General features: G+C 39.9%; 1 protein-coding gene across 1 annotated transcript in view; it reads right to left on the minus strand.

The window, feature by feature from the left end:
• Positions 1-26872, minus strand: part of MYO1E (myosin IE) — a 238128-nt gene that overhangs the window by 80450 nt on the left and 130806 nt on the right. Inside the window, exons 5-11 of the mRNA XM_054451269.2 lie at positions 22553-22640; positions 17615-17704; positions 13377-13508; positions 10604-10738; positions 8973-9105; positions 3317-3513; positions 118-198 (exon numbers count right to left, since the gene is read on the minus strand). Of these exons, the coding sequence (XP_054307244.1) occupies positions 118-198; positions 3317-3513; positions 8973-9105; positions 10604-10738; positions 13377-13508; positions 17615-17704; positions 22553-22640 (856 nt within the window). The remainder of the gene's footprint in view (positions 1-117; positions 199-3316; positions 3514-8972; positions 9106-10603; positions 10739-13376; positions 13509-17614; positions 17705-22552; positions 22641-26872) is intronic.

Consider the following 26872-nt stretch of genomic DNA (forward strand, 5'->3'; position numbering starts at 1 on the left):
TTCGTTGTTGTGGTTTGTTTTCTGTTTTTTTGTTTTTGCATTGCCTAGAATTATTTCTTGCAGGCCAGATGAAATATGTCACCCTCCTCAACCCCTGGTTATTCAAACTGGCCTTACCTGGAATATTTCAAAGCCATAGATGTCTAGGACGCCAATGTTGTATTCTTCATGGTCTTTCTCCATGGCTTTATTGATCGACTAGAGAAAGTAAACAGCATGGCAGTGAACTCCTTTCCATTTATACTAAAAACGGGCATGCATTGGGGAAAAGGAAGCTGGATTCTACACAGCAAACACTACTGCTTGCAGGAGACAGAGGACAATGTGAAGGCAGGAGACTTGCTGCATTAACAATCTCTCAGTCCAAAGTCGAGTACTTTGGAAAACCACCAGGATTCAGAAAAGCGAGTACAGTAGAAACAAAAAATGTTTGCTTAATGATGATAACCATTAATTTCTGGCCAAGTCAGCTTTTTCAGGAAGTCTTAACAATTAGAAGAAAATGTCATCTTGGATGATCGAAGTAAAACCTATTTCACAAGAAGAACCCACACTAAAGGATCTGTAATTGTCATTTCCATTGTCTTCCATTCACCAGTCATTTAATGATGACCCAACACAATATGCCAGGGATGCTAAGGACAAGACAATCCTTGTTCCTAGGAGCTTATATAGAGGGTGAGCTATCTGCAGATAGTAACAATAGTCATTATTTTTGAATTGATAATAGAAGCAGCTTACATCTATTGAACATTCACCTTTGCCAGGGTTTGCTAAGTGCTCTCAATGTGTTGTTTCACTTAATTCCCATTTCAGTTCTCAAAATGGCAGTGATACCATTATTTTCCCAATTTTCCACATGGATACACCAAGACTTGCTTAAGGTTGTTCTATGTAAGAAGCAGGGTCTGGGACTAAATTTAAGCCGTATGATGCCTAAATCTGTGTTCTTAATCACTGTGAGAAGAGGCCAAGCAATTCATGGGAACAGACGTAATGATAGCAGGGGAGGTTTGGATAGAGGGCTTGGTGGGGGATGCAGTGGGGGAGGAGTGTAAACGAAAAATTATTTGAGGTGCTGAATACCTGGATGAATTCTGAAGTACCAGAGGTGTTTTCCAGGCAAACAAAATGATATATCATCTTTTGTGAGCGAATGAGTAATCATACACAACACACAGTCAGTGCCCAGTAAATCCCACCTCAAATTAGGATCATTTACATGAGTATTCATGTACTTTTACTATTTACAAAAAAAACTGACAGATGACAGGAAGGAAGGTAGGTAGGTAGGAAGCCCAGTGCTGGAAGGTGCTCTGAACAAACAGACAAGAGATGTGGATTCTAGTCCCAGGCTGCACCGCCCTCTTGCTGACTGGCCTTGGGCAAAACCACCATTGCTCAGGCCTGAAGTTCCCTTCTCAGTAAAATGAGAGGTCTGGACAACCTAACTGCATGACTTCTGTTTAGTATGACCGTGACCTTCCCAAGCAATGTTATCCTTTAAATAGCCACTAAAGTACCTAGAATAGTTCTCCTACCCTGTCCTGCCTGACCCTCCTCTAACCACACTAACCATACCTTAAGCCGCATAGATGTTAGTGCCTGGAATCAAATACAGATCTTTTGGACTGAATGGCCCGAACTGTTGTCCCTTAACTAGGGTCCTTCTAGCTTGAATATACAAATGTCAAAGGAGCAAACTAGCTAGGAATCTAGGGCCTCCTAGATCAATCACATAATAACAGAGTGACCTCGGGCAAATTCCTTAATCAATCTATGCCTCCCTTAGTTTATCTGTAAAGCAGAGATAATAATACCTAAGTCACAGGGTTGTTGTAAGAATTAAGTGAGGGTTTTTTCTCTTTAAAATACTTAGAACAGTATCTGGGCACTTACATATTTAGTGCTATATAAGTGCCTGCTATTATTATTTTACCATTTAGAGGCTACAGTGATTAACATAGATTGTTACTGGCAGCTCTACACTGCTGAAAGACTAATTGTCAGAATATATATGCGATATACATATATAAATACATATTTATATGTAAGAGTTTATGTGTGTGTGTGTGTCTATCTATCTATCTGTCCATCTATCTATCTTTTGGATCGAATGGCCCCCACTGTGTGTGTGTGTGTGTGTATATACACACACACACACACACACACACACACATAATTATGCCATAACCAAAAATATCTAATAGTTTCAAAATACATGCAAGAAGTTTTTGATATTCCTCCCTCCAAAAGGTGGAGCCTCATTCCCCTCCCCTTAAGTGTGGACTTTGCTTAGTGACTTGCTTATAATAAACAGAATGTGGCAGAGTGACAACACCTGAGTCCAAGATTAGAACATAAAAAACTGGCTTCTTGCTCATTCTCTCTTTCAGATCACTCACTCTGGGGAAAACCAACCATTACGTTATGAGGATATTCAAGGAGAGGTCCATGCAGCAAGGGGCTGAGACCTCCTGCCAACAGCCACATGGGCAATCCATCTTGCAGCCAGATCCTCCAACCCTAGGCAAGCCTTCAGACAACCACAGTTCCAATCAGCGTCTTGACTGCAACCTCGTCTTTGAGTCAGAACCACCAAGCTCAGCTGATCCCAAATATCTCACCCTCAGAAACTGAGAAAATAAGTGCTTATGGTTTCAAGCCGCTAGGTTTTGGGTTAATTTGTAACATAGAAGTATGTGAAAAACATATTCCTAAATCTTTGGGTCTCCTCTTTTTCTGGTCTCTAGTCCTAGCTTTACTAAATATTTTGTCCAGAAGAAACTTGTTACCATAGTAGATTTAGCTAAGGTATCTTGGTGGGCAGTTCTAGAAGGAAAAGCAGGATTCAGCAATCGCAGAGTGAGAGGACAGAAAATGAAGTAAGGTAATGGGTGAAAGGAAGGAGCCAGAACAGGAACACAAAACCCTTAGTTGTTTTACCTTTTTTTTTTTTTTTTTTTTTTGGAGATAGGATCTCACTCTATCCCCCAGGCTGGAGTGCAGTGGCGTAATCTCGGCTCACTGCAGCCTTGACCTCCCAGGCTCAAATGATCTTCCCACCTCAGCCTCCTGAGCAGCTGGGACCACAGGCACATGCCACCACACCTGGCTAATTTTTGTGTTTTTTTGTAGAGACGGGGTCTCACCACGTTGCAGAGGCTGGTCTCAAACTCCTGGGCTGCAGTGATCCTCCCACCTTGGCCTCTCAAAGTACTGGGATTATAGGTGTGAGCCACCACGCCCAGCCTACTAGTTTTACTCTTTATAGCCAAGATATGAAGCATCACCAGCATCAACTTGTGTTACTTACATCTACCAAGAAATCAAAGACCCGGGCGTGCAGGGCCTTGGCGAGCGCATCCCGGGTGTAACAGGCCTGCTCCACGTTGAGGGTCACGTGGATGGATTCGGATTTGCCTCCCCACTTGCTATCCATCTGCCGGCTTGTTAGCTTTTCTTTCAACCGGTCCTGATTTATCCCCAGCAGATACGCAGGAAAAGCTAAAACTGTAGAACATAAAACAAAACATGACAATCTTTCAGAATCGTGACACTTCCAAGTCATCTCACAAACATATGGAGGCACTTATGTGCACATGCATGTGTGTGTACATAGAAGGCACAATCACGGGCCCCAAGAGCTTATGTTCTAGTGAAGGCTGCTTATCAGTAATCCCACACACATCCATCTCCTTTGTTTTTCCCAATTGTTTTATACCATGAGTCAATTCCTATGACGACTGAGACTTCCAATACAAATCAGGGATTCAAGAAGGATGGCAAACCTATCCCTCCTACTGAGATCACAGTCAAATGCCTAAAATGGACATCTCTCCAAGCTTCCAGCACGACAGCCAGGAAGGAACTCAATCAAGAAACATTTCTTTGGCTCCAAATATTGTTTTCTTCCTTTTTAGTACAATGTTTTCATAGCATCATTTTTGAAGCACCTGATATTACTGAACTAATAATTACAACCAATCCCATGTTTATTGAGTATTTAGCATGTGTAGGGTTACTAAAGAGAGAGTAAAAGATAGAAAATATGTAAGAAATCTTGAAAGCAATCTAGATGAGGCAAAAATAGTTTGCCAAATAAAGAACCCTTGGAAAAGCTGAATATGTAACACAGACAGACAAGATCTGGAGAAATTAGAACAGGAAGATATTACTACTTGCTGGGGTAGTCAAGAGATTTGAGCTGGGTGTAAAGGATGAATAGCATTTGTGCAGATGCAGAGAGGAGAAGGGAGTGTACCAAGGGGAGGAAGCAGAAGTGTGGGAGACATGATCAAGACAAGACGTGGTCTACAGTGTGTGGAATAGCACTGGCTACAGCTGAAAGTTCAGGTCAGATTAAAAAGGTTAGGACAGATTCTAATGCTGGGGGTCCTTGAATGGCATAATATATTTGGGCTGCAGGCAAAAGGGGGCCTGATGGCTAATAAACAGGGGCATTATAAGAAGATTCCTCTGAGGGTAGCATATGGAGTGAAATGAAGGGGATGGTATTGTTCATATCCTGCCCTAATGTCACATAGTATGGTAGTTTGTGGTCTTGGATAGAAAAACAGAGACTTCCATAGCTCAACATCTTGTTTCAGACCATGAAACTTACCAAGGAGGGCTAGTGATATAAATGGGGTTTTCTTGATTTCTGGGCAGAACGTTCTCATATAAATAAATGACACCATTCTTCAACATGAACGAATGCTCAGATTTTTCCAATATGAATGAAAGATTTTTATAGATGCAATGAAAATTTTGAACTTGGCTATGAGTTTTCTTTTTCTGCATAATGCTTTACCAAAATTATCTGATAAAAGAATTTTGTTAAAGGTCTTATGATAATGCTAAAAAATCACAAGTCTCCCAATCAAGGATAATCTGTTTGAATTTCACAGATGGTGTTAGAATATAACGGGCTGACACTTCTCAGTATACACCTTCCAATGAGATTAAGTCAGTGAATACATTTTGAAAAAGTATAATGCCAGAACAAGACATTTATCCTGTATATAAGTGTTTCACAAAAATGCTTTGAGCAATAGAAGGGCTTCCTTTTAGAAAGGACATGTAAACAAAATCAAATGCACTGATCTGAAAATGGCCATTGTCCTTAGTTTAGTTTTACTGTTAACACATGTCTAGGAATCTGGATATGTCTTCCAGTGAACTAAAACTTCCTGTGCACAGAGTAAGGACAGATGACATTCATAAATCAGACTGGATCCATGTCGGGTTGTTGTGAGAATCAAGAGACATTCACCAACATATCCAACTAAGAAGGGATTTCTTAGTTTGTTTAGCTTCACAGCAACGTAAAGGTTTGACCAAGGAAATGCTACATTTCCATTAGTCTAAGGTCAGGTAAAAACAAAGCTTGTTTGGCCAGGTGTGGTGGCTCACGCCTCTAATTACTGCACTTTGGGAGGCCCAGGCAGGCAGATCATCTGAGGTCATGAGTTTGAGACTAGCCTGGTCAACATGGCAAAACCCCATCTCTACTAAAAATACAAAAGTTAGCCAGGCATGGTGGGGCGCACCTGTAATCCCAGCTACTTGGGAGGCTGAGACAGGAGAACTGCTTGAACCCAGGAGGTGGACGTTGCAGTGAGCTGAGATAGTGCCACTGCACTCCAGCCTGGGTGACAGAGAAAGACTCTGTCTCAAAACAAAAACAAAAAACAAAACAAAACAAAAAAGCTTGCTGTTATTAATGGCTATTTTGCTTTAGTAGGCCAGTTCTGATGAAAATCTTACCATTTTTTTTCTACACTGCAAGAGCTAGAGAAAGTCTGCTTTTTTCTATTATAAAGGCATGTACTACCACTTCCCTCTACAAATTTATTCCATAGATATACTAAAATATGAGAAAGATGACAGAAACCAAGGCTATTCCTTTCAGTAGTGTTCATTCAGTCTTGTAACAGCATAAGATCAGAAACCATATTAATGTCCAACAACAGATAAATAAAGTGTAGCCAATGAATGGAATGCTATGCAGCTATAAAAAGGACAGCCAGGTGCAGTGGCTCAAGCCTGGATTCCCAGCACTTCGGGAGGCCAAGGCGGGAGAATGACTTAAGGCCAGAAATTCGAAACCAGCCCTGGCAACTAAGCAAGACCCCATCTCTTAAAAAAAAAAAAAAAAAAAAAAAAAAAAAGATAAAGCCCCTTATGAATTGATACAGCATACTCTCACATTATATATATAATTATATATAATTTAATTTTATATAATATATAAATATATTATAATTATATATTTATATATTATATAAATATATAATATAAATATATAATATATTATATATAAATATATTATATATAATATAAATATATAATACATATAATTAATATATAATATATATCACATATTATATATAATATACATCATATATATCATATATATTATATATAATATACATCATATATATCATACATAATATATTATATATCTCATATATCTCTCATATATATATTTATGATATATATGATATAATATATATAAATATATATTATATTATATATATATTTTATATTATATACATATATTATATATTATATTATATAATATATATTACATATATTATATTATATATAATATATATTACATATATTATATATATTATATTATATATTATATATTATATTATATATATTATATATTATATATATTCTATTATATATATTATATATATTATTCTATTATATATAATATATATTATATATATTATATATATTATATATAATATATATTATATATTCTATTATATATATAATATATATTATATATTCTATTATATATTCTATTATATATATAATATATATTATATATTCTATTATATATATTATATAATATATTCTATTATATAATATATATAATAATATATTATATATATAATATATAATATTATATATTATATATATTATATATATTATATTATATATATAATATATATAATTTTTTTTCCCTTTTTGAGATGGAGACTCGCTCATTGCCCAGGGTTCAAACCATTCTCCCACCTCAGCCTCCAGAGTAGCTGGAATTACAGGTGCACACCACCACCAAACCTGGCTAATGTTTGTATTTTTAGTAGGGATGGGATTTCACCATGTTGGCCAGGCTGGTTTCAAACTCCTGACCTCAGGTGATCCACCTGCCTCGGCCTCCTAAAGTGCTGGGATTACAGGCATGAGCCACCATGCCTGGCCTAAGACACATGTTAAGTGAAAAAGCAACTGCAGAACATTACAGTATAAGCCCCCATTATTGCACAAAAGTGGGAAAAAAGAGTGGTTGTGTGTAGTTGTTTTGGAACACACATCCTTTAAAGGGAACACAAGAGACTGGGAATCTTGGTTACCTCTGACGAGGGGAACAAATGGACTAGAAAAGGTATAGAAGGGAGAACTTTCACTGCATACCCCCTTGAGCCACGTTAATTTATTACCAAATGAACAAAACCCCAAATCAAAGAAAATTATTGGTGGGGGGAGGCCCATTTCCTAGACCTCTCTGGCTTCCATCTCAGCCTTTTCCGATCTCCATGCCTCCATCGCCTCTAGTCAGGGAATTTCATGGACAGTTGCCAGTGCTCGGCCTTACCCATCTGGCTGAGAAGACTACTAACTCTGGACATCAATGTGCAATAAAACACTTCTTGCTTCAAACATCTAGGGAACTGTTTGCTGTTTCAGTGTCATGATTTTGTTTTCAAGCATAAAGAGGCAATAAATTATTTTACTATCCAAGAAGGCAAAAGAAATCCAGTCTACTTCAACAGAAACTACCACCAAACCAACACTGTTACAATTAAAAGGCCAAGTGTTAATGATCCTACTGGAAACATATGTGCATTTGTTAAATGTCAAGGATAATGTACACAAAGTTTAGAAACATAGTTATCATTATTATGATTATTAGGTCATGTTTTTAGACTTTATGGACACCCTGTATATTTATTGTTTTCTACTCCCTTCCCTGGTAAACATAATTCATCTTCTTCTTTATCAGATAGACATCAGAAGTCAGCAGAACTTCCCTCTTTTATCAGAAAAGAAAACAAAAACATAAAAAAAGAACCTTATTTGGAATGGAAATATCCCCACTGCATTGTCAGCAATGAGTGGGATACTATTTATTACTAAGCATCTAAATTTATCATCCTTAAAGAATGCTGAGAAAGGAAGAATGTCTTCCTGGGTGGTTAAAGGATGTGTGGGTTCTGAGAGCAGCCTGCAAGCTGTTGATGCCTAAGAGGCTAAAGTCATGTGCCACTGTATTTATGGTAGATTTTGGGCACATGCAACCAACAGCATCTCTCTGTAGGAAGAACCCCGATTTTTTTTCTCAAAGAGTAAAAACGACCATTTAGGTGCTGAGTCTCCAGGTATACAGATGTGATCATTAAACGTGATCATCAGAAACGTCAACACAACAGTCAATGTCCACCTTTTCCTGTGTTCAGAAATCCAAGGTAATCCAATCCATGGAACAAACTGTGAAGCTGTGAGCTTCCCATATTTACATATATTATATTGCTTGCTCTTTAAAACCTTTAAGTGAATTTAGATTCTAAAGACCAGTTACTGAAAAGGTTTTGATAAAGACACTAAATCTTTTGCATTAAGCCATTACTCTAATCCCCATTAAAGAGATCACTTCATCTTTAAACCAAGGTGTGAAATCCTCCCAGTTTTCCCCAGGTTAACGATAAATTGAAACGATTCCATTAATAATCGATGGTGTGGGACTTGGAAAGGCTGGGGGTAAGGACAGGGGCAGGTGCATAGAAGAGGTCTGGTCTCTCGTGAAGCCATTCTGTTCTCACAGAGGACATGTAGATTTCTCACTTCTTCCCAATATTCCCATTTGAGATCTAAGCAAAGGAAAGTGCTGGTTTACTTCTAATCAGAGCTAGCCACCCCTCATTCAATGGCCACGTGCCAGGGCTACGCACACTCTTCACTCTCCACAGCCGCGTAGTTGCCAACTTCTTTGAAGCTGATGTTTCCCAGGTGGAGAATACCCGCCACTATCTGCAACACCAGCGTTTGCTCTTCTGCAAAGATCCCAATCACATTCATGGCGTGCTGGAAGAGAAAAGAGAAACTATCCAGAGAAGCTGGTCGCCAGCTTTAAAAGCACGTTAGGAAGAAGCCAAGGCAGAGCAGCTGCTCTAAATAAGGGTGTGACAAGTACAGACGAGTTACCAAAAAAAAAAAAAAAAAAAAGCCAAAACATAGATTGGGTTGTGCAGTCACATGTGGCTTAGCTTGTGATGACAGCAGGACGTTCTTGTACAACATGGTCACTGCCCAATGCACACATTCTTCTCACGTCTCAAACTCATGCTGGAAGGGCAGTTCTGTCTCTAAGCATAGCATGCCATCCTCCAGGAACAAGAGAATACTCCAGGAGGAAAGAGACTCGGAGGAGTGGTAGTTGTACACAAAGTCTCCAAGTCCTATCTTCATCCTTTGATGTGTTCTTGTTGCCAGCTTCCCCTCGAAGGTTGCTGCTGACCTTTCCACCTACTCAAAGTGGACTCAAGAGATCCTTCCCTTCATCAGGAGGGATAAGAATATATTGTACTTGCAAAAGGATCTTAATGAAAAATCTCCAGGAAATCCAATAAAAGCATCATTTAAAAGTCCAGTTTCTGAGGTCCCTTAAATGCAATAAATACCGCTAAAATGTCTAAATCTTAGAGAAACATCTCCTAAGAAAACTATACTCTAGGACCAGTGTGCAGACTCCTTATTGGCACTTTTCCCACCAGCTGCTTTGAGGTCATGTGACCTGTTGATACCATTTTGTTTCCTGGCACCCAGGACACAGTTTGTTTGAACTTTCTGTCCCTTTCAACCACAAATGTACTGAACCCACACTGCTCATTCAGAGTCTACTGCTCAGTTCTGGATCTGGGTTGAGGAATAGTCCCCAGCTTGAAACAGACTCAAAGGGCAGTGGGTGGTAATGAAGGCCTTTGAGACTAAGTGGGTGTTCAGCCTACCTCCAGAAAGTTCTACATTATTGCCCCCAGGATGGAACCCCTCCATAATCTACCTAGTTTCACAACTTGGACCATAACATATATGCAATGTGAAGGGCATGGCACAGAAAAAGGGTCCTCTGCCCTGCACAATACAGAGAGGAAGAGAGTATTCAAAACCAGAAAAGAAATAAGAGAAAAGACTAAAGACGTTCCAAAATGTCTAAACCTATTCAGTCCATAGACGTGCGGTTTGCTTAGCTTTTCTAAGGAAATAGCTCACTAATAGAGTAGGCCATCAGCAAACAGGTATGCTCAACGTATGAATCATTTTTGCCTATTTATCAGAGCTCCTGCCGGGGGACAATGATGAATTCATTTCTTTAAGTGAATCTCAAATCATTAAATAGTCCTCAGGCAACTGGCACACGGCTATGTAAGGGTACTGAAACATGTATGAGCATACAGAATGCTCACAGAGAAAGAGGCAGACATTTCATGCAGCTCTTTGCTTTATTAATCTTCACTGCCCTTTCGGCCACAGGAAATGGCCAGTTGGGAGAGCAGATCCTGCCTGGCCCTGTGCCGGCACTTACCAGAGTTTCCTGAAACTCCCGCCTGTCGTCAATGTCATCAACCTTGTATGAGCCCGAGAGGCTCAGGTAGTAATAATAGTCCATGCTGGTGACGCCAAGGCTGTGCTTCTGCTCTGCAGAGGCGCCCTCGATGAGCTGGAGCAAGAGAACACGGGCTGAGGCATGATGTGGACCACAGGGCACCCGAAGTCACTGCTGCATCCTGCAGCCACCATCCCCAAGGACTCTCTATCTCTGCTTTCTAAAATTATAGGCAGTCCTGGCTCCCAAATACGTACTTACAGTAGCCCCATGTCATCTCTGCAAATTTTGATTCCTAACTCTGGAAAGACCTGCAAGAGCTGAGGATTTTCCATTGTCCACTGAAAGGAACTGGACTGCCACCCTTGGAAGAGTGGAAAGCAAAACAGATTTTAATTACTTAGTTCCTGCCCAACTTGCTATCACTTTTTAAGCTGGCTTTTCCATGCTTCTCACTGCAGGGTGCATGTTAAAAAACTGCCATGCCACTTCCTGCTCTCTGGTACTCTTTGCCTTCTTTAGAAGCTTTTCCTTGACTGTGAACTTCTCCAAGCCGCAGGATCTACTTCCTTGCCATGACATAACCACCTGCATTCTAGCTTCTCCCCTCACCATTCTGATGGAACCCTTGCATGGCTATTTTTCAGTGCCTAAATCCAACAGCTTTTTTTTGGCCCCCACGCCCCAGCTCGTCCCTTTTGCCCAAGAGCTCTGAGCATTTGATCCTGTCGATGTCGCCCTGAGGCTTCCCTGGCTTGGTGACACCGCAGGATCCTGGCTTTCCTCCTTCTCCTTCAACTACTTGCCTGCTGGCTCTTCAATGCCTCCTGATCCTACATATCTAGAAAGTCCCCTAGTCCTGTGTGGCAGGATTTTCTCCCCACATCCACTCCCATGTATTTCGTAGCTTCAAGAATTTCTTTTTCTTCTTTTTTTCTTTTTCTTTTTTTTTTTTTTTTTTTTGAGATGGAGTCTCGCTCTGTTGCCCAGGCCGGAGTACGCTGGTGCAATCTCCGCTCACTGAAAGCGCTGCCTCCTGGGATCACGCCATTCTCCTGCCTCAGCCTCCTGAGTAGCTGGGACTACAGGTGCCCACCACCACGGCCGGCTAATTTTTTGTATTTTTAGTAGAGACGGGGCTTCACTGTGTTAGCCAGGATGGTCTCGATCTCCTGACCTCGTGATTCACCCACCTTGGCCTCCCAAAGTGCTGGGATTACAGGCATGAGCCACCACACCTGGCCAAGAATTACTTTCATGTCAGAATCTTGAACCCCTGCACCCATCAGTTCCCAGCCTCTATTCTGGTGGTTTCTGACCTAAGGGCAAAGGACTCCTGGGGGAGGGTTGGGGCTTGTATTTATTTAAAGAAGTCCTGACATCCATTATACACTTCCGTCTAGCACTAGGTGTTATTTAAGTGAAATATATAATTATTTTTCACTTATCTATATATGTTGCTTTAATACAATTTTAAAAATGACTGAATTCACAGAAGTTTTAATCATTTATATACTTTTTCAACCAACAGATACCAACTAAAAGAATTATTTGGCATCGCCTAAGATGTGTGTGTAATTGAAAAGATTGAATGTGAGCTACTTCCACAGTTTAATGTCCTTCTAATCCAGTGATCCACAAACTAAACACGAAACTAAACAAAACAAAAAACAGTGACCAGGTCTTTCTTTGAAGAAAGTCTAATGTGGATCTTCAATATAAAATACTAATAAGTAAATAGAACATAAAAAATTTGGTTATTAACATCATTATATTTTTTAAGTACTTAAAAACCTTTTACAAAAGTAGCTGAATCAGGGCCAGGTGCAGTGGCTCATGCCTGTACTCCTAGCACTTTGGGAGGCTGAGGTGGGTGGGTCACTTGAGTCCGAGAGTTAGAGACCAGCCTGGGTAACATGGTGAAACCCCACCTCTACGAAAAATACAAAAATTAGCCAGGTGTGGTGGCATGTGCCTATAGTCCCAGCTACTTGGGAGGGTGAGGCAGGGGGATCATTTGAGCCCAGGATGCAGAGGTTGCAGTGAGCCAAGATTGTGCCACTGCACTCCAGCCTGGGCAAGAGAACAAGACCCTGTCTCAAATAAAAAAATAAATAAAATAAAAGTAGCTGACTCAGATGACTGCTGAAGCCTGTAACATAACCAAAAAGCACCCTGCACACTGCTCTGGCCCCAAACTCTCCACGACTTCTGAGGGTCTAGGTGGAAACTTTTCAACTTGGCATTAAAGATCCCAAACCTATCTCAAATCTTTCCTCCGATAGCTCACGTTCTGGAGATGCCTGCCCTGCACACAGGCTGAGGCCGGGCTCTCTGACTGGCTTTCCCTCTCCCACCTCCACTGCTTTGGTGCAGGTCACCTGTCTTCCCTGATCAATCCCCTGCACTTTCCATCCGGGCTCTACCTCCTTCACACCTCTCCTACTATCCGGCCAAACCTGCCCACACGAATTCCTTTGGCAAAGACTCCAGCACTCCTCATTTTGTTTTGAAGTTATGTCAATACTTTCTTGATGATTTAGCTTTGGGGGAATTTCTGTCTTATCACTCCAATTAGAACTCACTCTCCTTGAGGGCAGGACATTCTCACAATTCTGCACATTAACTTGTACATGGTATCATCATCAGTCCTCCCTGGCTTGCCAGACTATAGTCTATGCCTGAAGTCTGAGAAATATTTTAATATACAGAAGGGACAGGAAATGGGTAGGAAAAAAGTAGAAAGGAAAACCTGGTAAAATATGTGAAAACTCCGCTCTCCTGGGTTCCTCATCACCACCCTAGATTTTTCCAGAAGGAAGTTGGAGATCTTTCCACCATCTGGTTCCCCACCTGGACTGAACTGGATTTCAAAGTATTTTCCCTGGAAGAAAGTTAGGGATTTCCTTCAATGGTTGGTGAACAAAACATGATGTCCCAAACAGGCTTTGAATACAGTATATAATTCAAGGAAATTCATTAATAAAACACACATTCTGAATTACTCCTAATTTGAGTCTAGACTTCCTTAGTTTTCAATCAGACAATAACCCATGCTTTTGTCCAGCCACACAATTCTGTTAGAGAGAGCACCTATCATTCCAGCATGACTAAATAAGGATATGCTCTATTCCTTGCTCATTTTCCCCCAGTAGGTGCCTGTCTGCTCAACCAGAAGGTGTAAAACATGAGGCAGAAAAATGGCATGGCAGCCTTTCAGAGGAAGAGCACTCTTGCTCTGTCAGGCTTCATCTCATGGCTTTGAGCAAAAACACTCAATCTCTCTTACCTATGGAGCATCTAAAATGTTTATCTAAAACGGAAACACTTTATTAAAAGTAAAGTTCTTTCTAGCTACTGATGGGCCTAGGGATTTTTGTCAGTGTCATTGTTATGAAAATTCCTCTTTAAATGACTGCTAATAGGGAACAAAGGAAAATAAAAACCTAGACTGTAGTTGAAAAGGTATCTAGGTTGTTAAATTAATTATACATAGCCAGGCGCGGTGGCTCACGCCTGTAATCCCAGCACTTTGAAGGCTGAGGCAGGTGGATCACTGGAGGTCAGGAGTTTGCAACCAGCCTGGCCAACATGGTGAAACCCCATCTCTGCTAAAAATACAAAAAATTAGCTGGGCGTGGTGGCGAGTGCCTGCAGTCCCAGTGAGGCAGGAGAATCGCTTGAACCCGGGAGGTGGAGGATGCAGTGAGCCGAGATCATGCCACTGAACTCCAGCATGGGCCACAGAGTGAAACTCTGTCCAAAAACCAAAATAAAATGAATCAAAATTATATATATAATTATTATAACAATTATTATATATATTTTATATGTATATTTAAATTGTTGTTTTTTTTTTCTCACTAGAACTTAATTTCTCTCCTGTCCTCAGAAACTTAAGCACCCTCAGAGGTCAGAAGGGTAAATACAGATAAAGGAAAAGAGGGAGTGGTGTGGTCTATGGTCAAACTGGAGAAGATGCCCAGCCTCATCGCATTCATATTTAATAACATAAAAATGTATATGCTGACTAAATCCACCCATCTCAGGGATTAATTCAGCTGGGTTTTATGTCTGTGACTGGAGCTGTAAACTCATTAAGGGCAAGAAAAGTACTGTGCACACTGCAAATGTGTGAGTACATGCTGTGTTCCTGTTCTTAATTATTCTAGGTATCAAGAAAGACCACCGAAGAAGGCCAGCCTCTAACTGTCTATGTGTCTTAATCTGATGACTCTCTTCCTCCTGGCAAAAAACGAAAACACCCAGCAGCACCAGGCACAGAGAACCACCAGCCATCGCTCTGCGGAATGTCAGTGGCACCTGAGAAAAGCTCACTGAAAGAGAGCTCCCGTGCTTCCTTTGGTGGCCACCTTCACCACCCTTTCCTTTTGGCACGTGATAGAGGGAATACTTCAGTGCCCGTCCCCCATTCCTCATCAGTTGAGGGAAAACGAAACCAGACAGAACATCTGACCCGGGAAGGGCAGGTGTTGGACGGGCAAGCTCCCAAGTCCTCCTAGCAGCGGTGCTCAACCTTGGATGCCCCTTAGAAACACCTGGGGAGCCTTTTCAACATGCTGTCAGCCCAGGCCACGCACATCAGACTCTAGGACCAGGGCCCAGAGCTGTGTGGTTTTCAAAAAGCACCCAGCTGATTTTTATGTGTGGTCAAGGTTGACAACCACTGCTCTAATATAATAAAATGCATATGCATGGCTCATAATTGTCATATAAAAGTTAAAATTTCTAACAAAAGGTTAACATATTTAGGACTGCTGTATAGCAGCCTGAGGGGGAAGACAGGAAATTTTATAAAGGGAATAAAATGTTGCATTTGCATTTCGATAATGAAATGAAAACAAGTTTCAGCTCAACTCTTGGTAATGATTTATTTCCTAAGCTGGGTGCCAGATACATAGATGTTCATTGTATTATTTTTAAATGGTGTTTGAAATATTTCATAATACATTCTTTAACTTGAAAAGATTTCTAAGTGTTAAATGTATACATTCTTATGCTTCATAATACCTGTGCATTTTTAAAAGTGAAATTACTTATAATTCTACCCTGATGCCACTTCTTCATTCTCTTGCTAAATAATTACTGTCATAGATGTCAAACTTTGATTTACATACCTCTCTCTTAGTTACATTTCATATAATGTGCACATTAAAAAAAAACAAGAACATATTGTAAATATTGTTCTGTAATCTGTTTTTTAATTTAACAATATATTATGAATATCTTTTAAAATAAGTAGTTATTTAAGCAGGAAACTTATGTAATTTATTCTAAAAGTATTGTTGGGCAAAGATAATGAATGATTAAAATTTTAATAACAATTGCCCAATCACTTTCCTGGAAGAATGTGTCAGTTCTCAACCAATAGCATGTTTTCTCGATTATTATCAATCAACTTAATGTTTGCCCATTTGAGAGACAGAAAATGATATGTGGTTTTCATTTACATTTCTCTCATCCATGATGGTGAATAGTGAGAGAGAGAGAGAGCGTGTGTGCGCGTGTGTGTGTGTAGGTGAGTGTTTGTCTGAATTGTCTCTTCCCATCTTTCTATCAGGGTTGTATAAAATTTTGCAATTAGAAAAATAATAAATGTTGAGTGTTTTTGTTATTTACAGAAACTGATATATCCTCCAAATATAATGAATAATTTATATTGCAAAAATCAATGAAAATATCAATTTAATTATTTTTTTTTCTGGTCTCCAAGGAATCCAAGACAGGGGAAAAGGTAAATAAAGAGTTAAATTTGGTCAAGTCCATTTTTATAAGATTTAGATTGAAAATTAAGAAGAAAGTTCAAGTGGAAAATTTGTTTAATTCTTCTTTCCTATTTTATTATCTGGAAAACTTCCTCAAGATAACACAACTCAGGCATTGGGCCCAAATATGAGAGACAAACAAATGCGTAGTTTGAATAATATTGGAAAGCAAAGAAAGTAAGGGCAAGTCTAACAGATAGAACCCACCAGGGAACTTGACAATTATTATATGAGCACATAGTAAAAATTCTCTTGGAAATAGAAGCTTCTTTCCAAAATAGACAGTGGAAAAGAAAATTGTTTTTCTCCAAAATTCCCACTTATTTATTTTAAAATGTTCCAGAATCAGCCGCACAGATGGCTCCGTGAATACTTTAGTGCTAGACATGATCTATGGTTGAAATGAGATGCAAAATCTATATAAATCAAGGTTACTGGGTAAACATTTGTTTCTTTGTAAATGTGGCTTTTGTCAAGGGGAACATACTCATATTCATCCTTGCCAGCTTTCCTATTTACCCCCTCTGGAGACACCCAGACAGAAACATGACTAAATGAGCATTCACAACAATGCATTTGGTTGACATTTTCATTACCAGTTAAGTAAGCCAGTTAAGAGGCAACCTGTGAGGCCAGGTCCAGTCACTTTGGGATGTCGTTAGGTTACATGAGTAGGGCATAAGACAGATGCACAAAGCCAGAGGGCTGGGGTGGGCAGGCAGCTCGCTCTGAGGGACGGAGAGGAGGAAGTTTCTCTCCAAGGTGCCAGATCAGACCAACTCTCTGCACCCTTCAGAGTCTATGGACCAAGTTCTAAGAAGCAAAACCACTGCCGGTGGGAAATGATACCTGGGATACCCATCTACTCTAGTTATTTCTTGGTCTAGGAAAGAAGGTCTTTTCTCCAGGGCATAAAGACAACGCTTCCAAGGCCAAAGCTGCCACTCTCTTCATTTATTTTCCTTAGTAAGGCAACTGATGTGGAAAATGATTTTCAAAATTATCTTGTTTGTATCCCCGGGGCGCAAAAAAGGGCAAACTGCAGCTTGGCGGCAAGCTGCTATAGAAAATGAAGGAAAGATCGAAGAGGTGGCCTCCTGATGATACGTGAAAAGCTCCCATTTCCTGTGGGATACTGGACTTCAGTCAGAAACATTAACATCGTCAATCAAGTGACACTCTTTGAAACAGGGAAGAGACTTACAAATCGGCTGGAGTTGTTGTTCCGGACAGTCTTGGCGTTCCCGAAGGCCTCAAGCAGTGGGTTGGACTGCAGGATGATGTCCTTCACGTGCTGTCCCAGCAAACAGACCGGAGGTTAGGAAGGTGTGAACACCTACCACACAGGGTACGCCAAACTTTCTCTAAGGACCTGGTTTCTGAACGCATTAAGGTGAGGGGCCCCACATCCATGTGGCACTGGTGGGGTTTCTGGAGGATTTATTCTTTCACCATGACAGACCCCAACCTGTTTGTGTATTTGGGTCTTCCAATTCCCACGGCTTGATGCAGGGTCCCCAGGAGCCAGGGCGCCACTGTGAATCAGGAACTATTCATACAAACGTTCTCAGCTTGGGTTTCCAAATTGATTGCTGCAACTTCACCAAAAGTGAAGTGGTACATGAAGGGGTGTCTCCTTGCTGTTCTGGCCAGGGTCTTTCTTCTCACTACCCCTTCCCAACTACTCTACCAACCCATCTCAGCGCACCTCCACCTGCTTCACCACAAGTTATCTTAAGGAAAATTAATCCACTTCTCCTCCCCAAACAAGGTTATGGAAATACAGCCTGGTGTTTCTCAAAGTTTAATATTCATGAATCACCTGGGGATCTTGTCAAAATGCAGATGTGGACTTAGTAGGTTGGGGTAGGCCCAAGAATCTGCATTTGTAGCCAGCTCCCTGGTGTTGCTGGTTTTGCCAGCATTGATACACACTTTGAGCAGCAAGGGTCAACAGTGGATTGTGTGGAACAAGTCCTGGCCTAGGGAGGAAGGATTTGTTTTTCAAACATCCCAGTTCTATGCAGAAGTGTGCAAAACACACCATAGACATGAGACAGCTCAATAGATAGAATTTGATACTGGAGAAGTCTTTCAACAAGTGAGTCATTCCTTGTACTTGTAATTATTCACATGCGATGGTTAAACATGTTCCAGAAATAACAAGTCTTCTGGCTTGTGCTCTTTAGCTACTGACTAATTCCAAGCCAAGGGCTCTGTATCATTGTCCTCATAGGAAAACAGGAAGAGAAAAATCAACATTAACTGTCTGCAGTCTGGCTACTAGGTCGTAGGGGTGTAGCAAAGAGGAGTAAATTAATGAACTACTAATTGACTATGTAACAGCCAAAGTGTTACAAATGGTGTAACAGGCACCCTCCTGAACATTCAGAAGAGAAACTGCCATGAGAAATGAGAACTGGGCTTCCATTGTGACTAGGGAATCATCCTTAGCCATGGCCCCAAGGGCAATTTTGGGTGGTCCTTTCATGGGTCAGTTTCAAAGCTTAGAAACATACTTCCAACCTGCCTACTCTTTTAAAAACTCGTGGATTTATATAAACTCTGCTTTTCTTTGTAAAATCTATTTTGAGTTTGTGGCTCTTCATTAACTCTTTCTATCTTTTTTTTTTTTGCTGGCCAGACATGCAAATACCATTTAACAACACTCAGCTTCTCTCAGGAAGAGAACAAAAGACAGAATCTTCTTCTATCTTTTGCCTTTTTAAATTACAGACTTTAAAAATGAGAATCTTTATGCATCCATTCATCCATCCATCCATCCGTCCGTCCGTCCATATGTATTGATCAACAATCAGTGATGTGCAACAGAATTTTGTGGTATGTGGCGGGCATATTAGGGAAAAGAGAAAGAGCAAACTGAGGTAAAAGAGCAGCCCATCGGCTGGGCGCGGTGGCTCACGCCTGTAGTCCCAGCACTTTGGGAAGCCAAGGCAGGCGGATCATGAGGTCAAGAGATCAAGACCATCCTGGCCAACATGGTGAAACCCCATCTCTACTAAAAATACAAAAATTAGCTGGGCATAGTGGCGCACATCTGTAGTCCCAGCTACTCGGGAGGCTGAGGCAGGAGAATCGCTTGAACCCAGAAGACAGAGGTTGCAGTGAGCTGAGATTGCACCACTGCACTCCAGCCTGGCGACAGAGCGAGACTCTGTCTTTAAAAAAAAAAAAAAAAAAAAAAAAGGCAGCAAAACAGCATCCTGGATTCTTCTCTCCATGTCAACCCTCTCAGGATCCAGTACAATCACAGGAATAGAGAAAAGCAAGTGGACTGAACCACATGAACCTAGGTTCTAGAGTTGCCCTTACTGTCTAATATGGAAGCCATAAGCTACCCCAACTGAGGTGTAACTGTAGAATACACACTGTATTTCAAAGACTTAGTACCAAAAAAAAAATAAAACATCTCATTAATTTTGTTATATTGATTATATACTAAAATCATTTTTTTACATATTGGGTTAAATAATACTGTTTTAAAAAGTAATTTCCTTTTTCTCTTTTTACTTCTTTTAACGTGGCTACTAGAAAATTTAGAATTACACATATGGCTTGCTTCATCTTTCTACTGGACAGAGCTGCTCTCCATCTTCCTTTCATTCAGAGAAAGAGGCCACTTTAAGAACCCTTCACTCTGCAACCTTAGTTTGCCCTTTCTCTTTTCCCTGATATGCTCACCACATGCCACAAAATTCTGTTGGACATCACTGATCACTGATGAATAGATACGGATGGATGGGAAGGATGGATGGACGGATGGATGGATGGGTGCATGGATGAATGGATGCATGGATGGATGGATGGATGGATGGATACATAAGTATTCTCAGTTTTAAAGTCTGTAATTAAAGACAGGAAGAGATAGAGAAGATTCTGTCTGTTGTTCTCTCCCTGAGAGAAGCTGTTGTTAAATGGTATAGGCACGTCTGGCCAGCAACCAAAAGATAGAAAGAGTTGATCCACAAACTCAAAGGAGGAATGTTTGGCTCTACCTTAAGCTTTCTGATCTACCAGTATATGATAGAACACTATTTAATTAATAGAAAGGGGCCAGACATGGTGGCTCATGCCTGTAATCCCAGCTCTTTGGGAGGCCCAGGTGGGTGGATCACTTCAGCTCAGGAGTTTGAGACCAGCCTGGGCAATGTGGTGAGACCCTGTCCCTACCAAAAACAAAAAAAAAATTAGCCAGGCACGGTGGCACACACCTGTGGTTCCAGCTACTTGCGAGGTTGAGGTGGAAGGATTACATAAGCCCAGGAGCAGGAGGCTGCAGTGAGTTGAGATCACGCCACTGCACTTCAGCCTGGGTGACAGAGTGAGACCCCATCTCAAAAAAAAAAAAAAGGAACCACAATAAAGAGAATTTTATGTGTCTTTTGAAAGTCTACAGCTGACCATGGCAATAACATTAAATAATTCTGATTTTAAAAACTAATCTTTGGAAGGAATTCTATCACCAGCGGTGCATACTGGTGATGAGCGCCAAGCTTGGGCTGCCCCTTATGGACCTTAGCTCGCCATCACCCTCATCCATGGCTCTGGGGAGCAGGATTTACTCATTCCTGCCAATGCTGATTTTAATTTTCACCTCTTGAGTACCCTCATTCTCTGGATCTTTTCTCTTTCCCAACACTCCTCTACACTCTTTAATCTCTGTTTTTTCCTTCTCTTAAACCCTTTCTCTGTCTATGTCCTTTAAAATTTTTATAAGTTTCTTGAATTGGCAAGTGGTTCACATAGTTCAAACCATGCAAGTTTCTAAAGGGTATACAGGAAGGGTAGGCCCTTCTCCCAACCTCCCAGCTCCCCTCCCTCAAGACAACCATTGTTGACAGTTTCTTGTGTATACTTCAAGGGATATGCGATACATATCCAAACAAATATAAATGTACACTCTCTTTTGATCCCTCAAATGGCAGTATATATTACAAACAATGTTCTGAACCTTGTCTTTTGTAATTAATGATACATCTTGGAGACCATTCTCTATCAGTACAATCAGTACATGAAGCCTCATTTTTATTGCTGTATAATATTCTATAACAAACCACAAATTATTTCACCAGTTGCCTAGTGACGAACACTTAAGTTGTTTCCAGTCTTTTGCATTACCAAAATTGCCAGAAATAACTTTATACATGTATTATTTTGTATACATTTCAGCATATCTAAAGAATAAATTCTTTTCAGCAGAACTGCTGAGTCGAATGGCATATATGTGTAAGTTTAACAGATTTTGCTGAAATGTTCTTTACTGAAATGTACTAGTTCATCTCCTACCAGCAATGTATGAGAACAACTGTGTCCCTACTTCCTACCAATCAAGTGTTTAAAACATGGTAAGATTTTGGCCAATCTGATAGGCAAAAAATAGTTTTCTAATGCAGTTTTAATTTGCATTTTTCTTTTTATCATGATGGTGAACATACTTTCATGTTTTGTGAGTAATTTATATTTCCTTTTCTATGAGTTGTCTTTCATGTCCTTTGTTTATTTTCCTTTTGGGCTGCTGATCTTTTTATTGATTTGTAGGAGTTCATTATATATTAGGCACATCTACCTCAAAATATGCTATTCCTTAATCCCAGCACTTTGCGAGGCCGAGGCAGGCAGATCACCTGAGGTCAGGAGTTCAAGACCAGACTGGCCAACATAGTGAAACCCCATCTCTACTAAAAATACAAAAATTAGCTGGGCATGGTATTAGCTGGGCATGGTGGGGCACACCTGTAATCCCAGCTACTCAGGAGGCTGAGGCAGGGGAATCGCTTGAACCCGGGAGGCAGAGGTTGTGGTGAGCCGAGATTGCACCACTGCACTACTCCAGCCTGGGCAACAGAGCAAGACTCTGTCTCAAAAAAAACAAAAACAAACAAAAAAAAAACACACACACACACAAACACACACACAAACAATACACACGATACACACAAAAAATACACACACACACAAACACACACACATATGCTATTCCTTTCCACTCCAGATTTCAAGTTTCACAGTTATAGAAGAACCAGTGTCTTTTCTGTGGAAGAAAAATTCTTTTCTAACAGCAAATAGAGCCTCTTACATTTCCCATAACATAAGGTATCATAATGGGCCACTGCCCACTCACCTGGACTTTGGTCCCTCCTCCAGACACTCTGGAGATGTAGCTCATGATATATTTGGCAGCCACTGTTTTTCCAGCACCACTTTCACCACTAAAGAAAGACAGACAAAGTGCCCAACTGAGAAGTGGATTGCGACCAGCTCCCTTCCTTGTCTCCCCCATCACACAAAACAAACAAACAAAAAAACAAAAAGAAAACAGGCAGAAAAGAATTTTTTTTTTTTTTTTTTTGAGTACAATACCAGTAGAGAAAGGCAAGTTACAGCAGGATTAGGTTGCCCATGTGAGCCGGATTAACATGGTGTGGATAATTGACCACTGTGCGCACCACTGACCATTAAGCATTTTACATGCCCAATAATGGGGGATATGATTAGGAAAATTATGGAGTATCACAAGGGTGGAATTCTACATAAATTACAACTGACATGAAGACTGTAAACACAGGAAACAAGCAAATGAAATCATGTTAAGTGAAATAAGTCATTCAAGTTATATACAAAACATGATTACAACTTTTTTTTTCTTAAAAAAAAGACTGGAACTACCACAAAATATTAACAAAGGCTTTGGTCAAAGACAGAGACTAGAGGAACTTGTTTTAATTCATTAGTTTTCAAACATTTTATAATGCATATGCTATTTTTGTAATTTAAAAAAAGAAAAGAAAAGTGGGCACTCTGAGGTTTCAAACCATGTGGCTTGAACTGATGCAAGCTTCCTTATTTTAGAAGTTCTAAAATTAAACTTTGAAGCAATATTAATCACATCCTGAGTAACAAAGGCCACCTTCCGCTGGGTAGCCTTCCTGCATGGGGAGAGCCTTTTGTTAATAATATATAGTCTGCTCTTCAAAATCCCCCTGAATTGATAATGACCTCAATTCAAAACATGCTTAAGTCAGTCAGATTTTTCATCTTTCTATTGGTACCCTTTGTGTTACCAGGATAGAATTAAAGAACCCCATGTCATATAAAATGATGGTGGGAATTAGTATGAAAAATTCAGACTGCTACAAGTTCATAGGACAATACTTTTGTTCGCGCTTTGCGATAAAAAATTTTAGGGTGCAGAGCAAATGTTCTTCTATGAATATCCAGCCCAAATTAATTGTTATCGATTGCTGAGTTACTCAAGGAAAGAGAAAACATTTGCTTAGGGAACAACCAAGCAAGGTGACACTCCCATTCCCAAAAGGAAACTGAAATTTGAAATAATTTTACATTTCAAAACAAAACAAAAGAAACAAACGAACAGAGAATTGAGCTGGCCATATAGCAAAACTCAGAACATCGCTGAATTTCCTTGAACTAATAATATGGTTTTAAAGAAATTATGGGGAGGCGGGAACCATCCTCTGTTCAGAGCTCATGACCTTCAAAAGTCTGAACCCATCTATGCAAGTCACTCACCATCCTAGTGCTATGCTCCTGGGTTCCTGGTCACATGAATAAGAAAACCAAACTGAAATTTCGTAAGCTACAGTAGCAAGTAGAAAACCAGCAAGCCTGGGACGAGGTATCACACTCTTCCAGAGGACATGCTTACTCACAGGCAGTAAGTAGGTCGGGCAAATTCAACTCCATGCGGAAATTATCTTTTCAAATGGTTGACATACTCAGATGATGTATTTACTAGATTCAGGGTCAACACATGCACTCTCTCATTTGAATTACATGTTTTGGCAACAATGAAACTCCATTTTATAAGTTGTAAACAATGTAAACATTCAAGAATATTGGAAAGTCCAAGATTACAATGGCACAACCACCCAATATAATACTGCACAGTCATTTGAAGTACTTACAAAGACTACGTAGCAACATAAAGATAATGCAGCCTAAGTTAAGTGGTAATATGAATAGAAGATACTATATTTATAACAAGTTTACAACTATGTGACAATAATGTATGGGCAAAAACAAATTGACAAGGAAAAAGAAATATTCCTGACTTGTTAGGAGGCTGGTATAGGAATGGTTTTTTGTGTTTTTTTGAAATGGAGTCTCACTTTGTCGCCCAGGCTGGAGTGCAGTGGCACAATCTCGGCTCACTGCGATCTCTACCTCCTAGGTTCAAATGATTCTCCTGCCTCGGCCTCCCAAATATCTGGGATTACAGGTGTGCACCACCACGCCAAGCTAATTTTCTAATTTTTAGTAGAGACGGGGTTTCACCATGTTAGCCAGGCTGGTCCCAAACTCCTGACCCCAGGTGATCCGCCTGCCTTGGCCTCCCAAAGTGCTGGGATTACAGGTGTGAGCCACGACACCTGGCTCTTTTTTCTTTTGATGTGCTTTCTCATAATTTTCGATTTTTTTTAAGATTTTTATGCCAGGTACAGTGGCTCATGCCTGTAATCCCAGCACTTTGGGAGGCCAAGGTGGACAGATCACTTGAGGTCAGGAATTCGAGACCAGCCTGGCCAACATGGTGAATCCCCGTCTCTACTAAAAATACAAAAATTAGCTGGGCGTGGTGGCAGGTACCTGCTACTCGGGAGGCTGAGGCAGAAGAACCTCTTGAACCCGGGAGGCAGAGGTTGCAGTGAGCCGAGATTGCGCCACTGCACTCCATCCTGGGCAACAAGAATGAAACTCTGTCTCAAAAAAAAAAAAAAAAAAAATATATATATATATATATAAGATTTTTTGAAATTTGTGTATTTCAGATTTTTTAAAACAGCTTTTCCAGAGAAAAGGGAGGGATAACATCTCACAATAATCACCACTGATCAATTTCATTACATTATTATTATTCAACTTCCTATCCTTAAGTTTACACTGTCACATTTAAACTTCATTAGAACAAGCTGGGAGAGAGAGAGAGAGAGAGAGAGAGAGAGAGAGAGAGAGCAAGTGTGAGCAAACCCTATTAGAATTATAAAATAATATATATAAAGGAGAATTTATTAAATTTAAAAAAGAATTATAAAAGGACAGTAATCCTAGTAATCCCCCCACTGTGTCTTTGGTTAATACTGTATTCAGACATGAAATTTTTGTCTCTCTTGTTGGAAACAAAAGAAAGTAATAATAATGGAAAGTAGCTCTTTTAATATATTAAAATAAGTATACTAGTTCCAAAAATAGGATATCTACATTCTCAGCAACTGTCATCTTTTCCAGGAGACTTAAAATAATTAGTTCTCACTAAACATTGATCGGAATTTTTATTACTTGGTTTCAATTTACAGACACTTAAGAAGAATTTTTATTGATCAGAGGCTGGTGATTTGGTCAAAATATAGTACAATAATGGAATGTTACAGAATGACTTGAAACTTACAGTATATACAACCATAATTATGCTGGCCTGTTTGGGATGAGAAAATATTGTTTCTTCTCCAGGACTAAAACCCAAGTTAAAAGAAAGTGAAGGTCTTAGACAAAATAATATATCCCAAATTATTTACTTCCTATCTCACAGCAGTTATTGTAGAGCAATTTGCTTTGTTTACGCTTCCAGTCAACCCGTCCTAATTTAATTGACTTATAAAATGGACACACACATACAAATACTCTAGAAATTAGGAAAATATCCCAGTGGTTCCCAAATCTGGCAGCCTATCAGAATCGTCAGAGTACTTTTTAATTGCCCATGTCTGGGCCCGTCTTCTGACCTGTTGGATCCCAGTCTCTAGGGACACAGTCTAGGAATAGGAATTTCTAACAAACTCCCTAGTTCTTGTATAGCCAGCTGGGAACAAGCCAAGCAATTTTAAATCAAAGTCACAACAGACTTTATAGGAAATATTAATTCAAATAGGAAGTATTGTAGAGTGTGTGTCTGTGTGTGTGGGGGGGTCTGTGTACTAACTATAGAAATGGAAACATACAGTAAAATATCAACAAAATGGAAAGAATGTTCTGGGGGAAAAAAGCCATTTACAATGGTATAATTCAAGGACCATAACTCTTTTTCTGAGAAAGGTTATTCCTCACTTAAAAGTCAATAGTATTTTCTATTCACTTCAACTTATTCAGCAAATGTAAAAATATTTCAGTTCTTTTTTATTTTGATTTTTTGAGATATTCCATAAAATAAGTAGGATCAGCTGTTACCACTGTTGGATGACTCACCAATGCACTCCCATCCCCCATTTCTGATCTAAAAATCTCTCGCCTGGCTCTGTACCACAGTAACTGGTGTTCCCTTGTAACTGGCTGAATCAATGTAATTGAAATATCACTTTTCCAACTTTTTGTTTGTGGTTTAAAAAGGACAAACACTTAACACAAAAATAATATCTTTTTTTTTTTCATGCAACACACATTGTCTAACACCCTCCTCTGCCCCAGTGTGTTAAGCCGAAGGCCAGAA

This window comes from Pongo pygmaeus, chromosome 16, assembly GCF_028885625.2.
Source record: "Pongo pygmaeus isolate AG05252 chromosome 16, NHGRI_mPonPyg2-v2.0_pri, whole genome shotgun sequence".
NCBI lineage: Eukaryota > Metazoa > Chordata > Mammalia > Primates > Hominidae > Pongo > Pongo pygmaeus.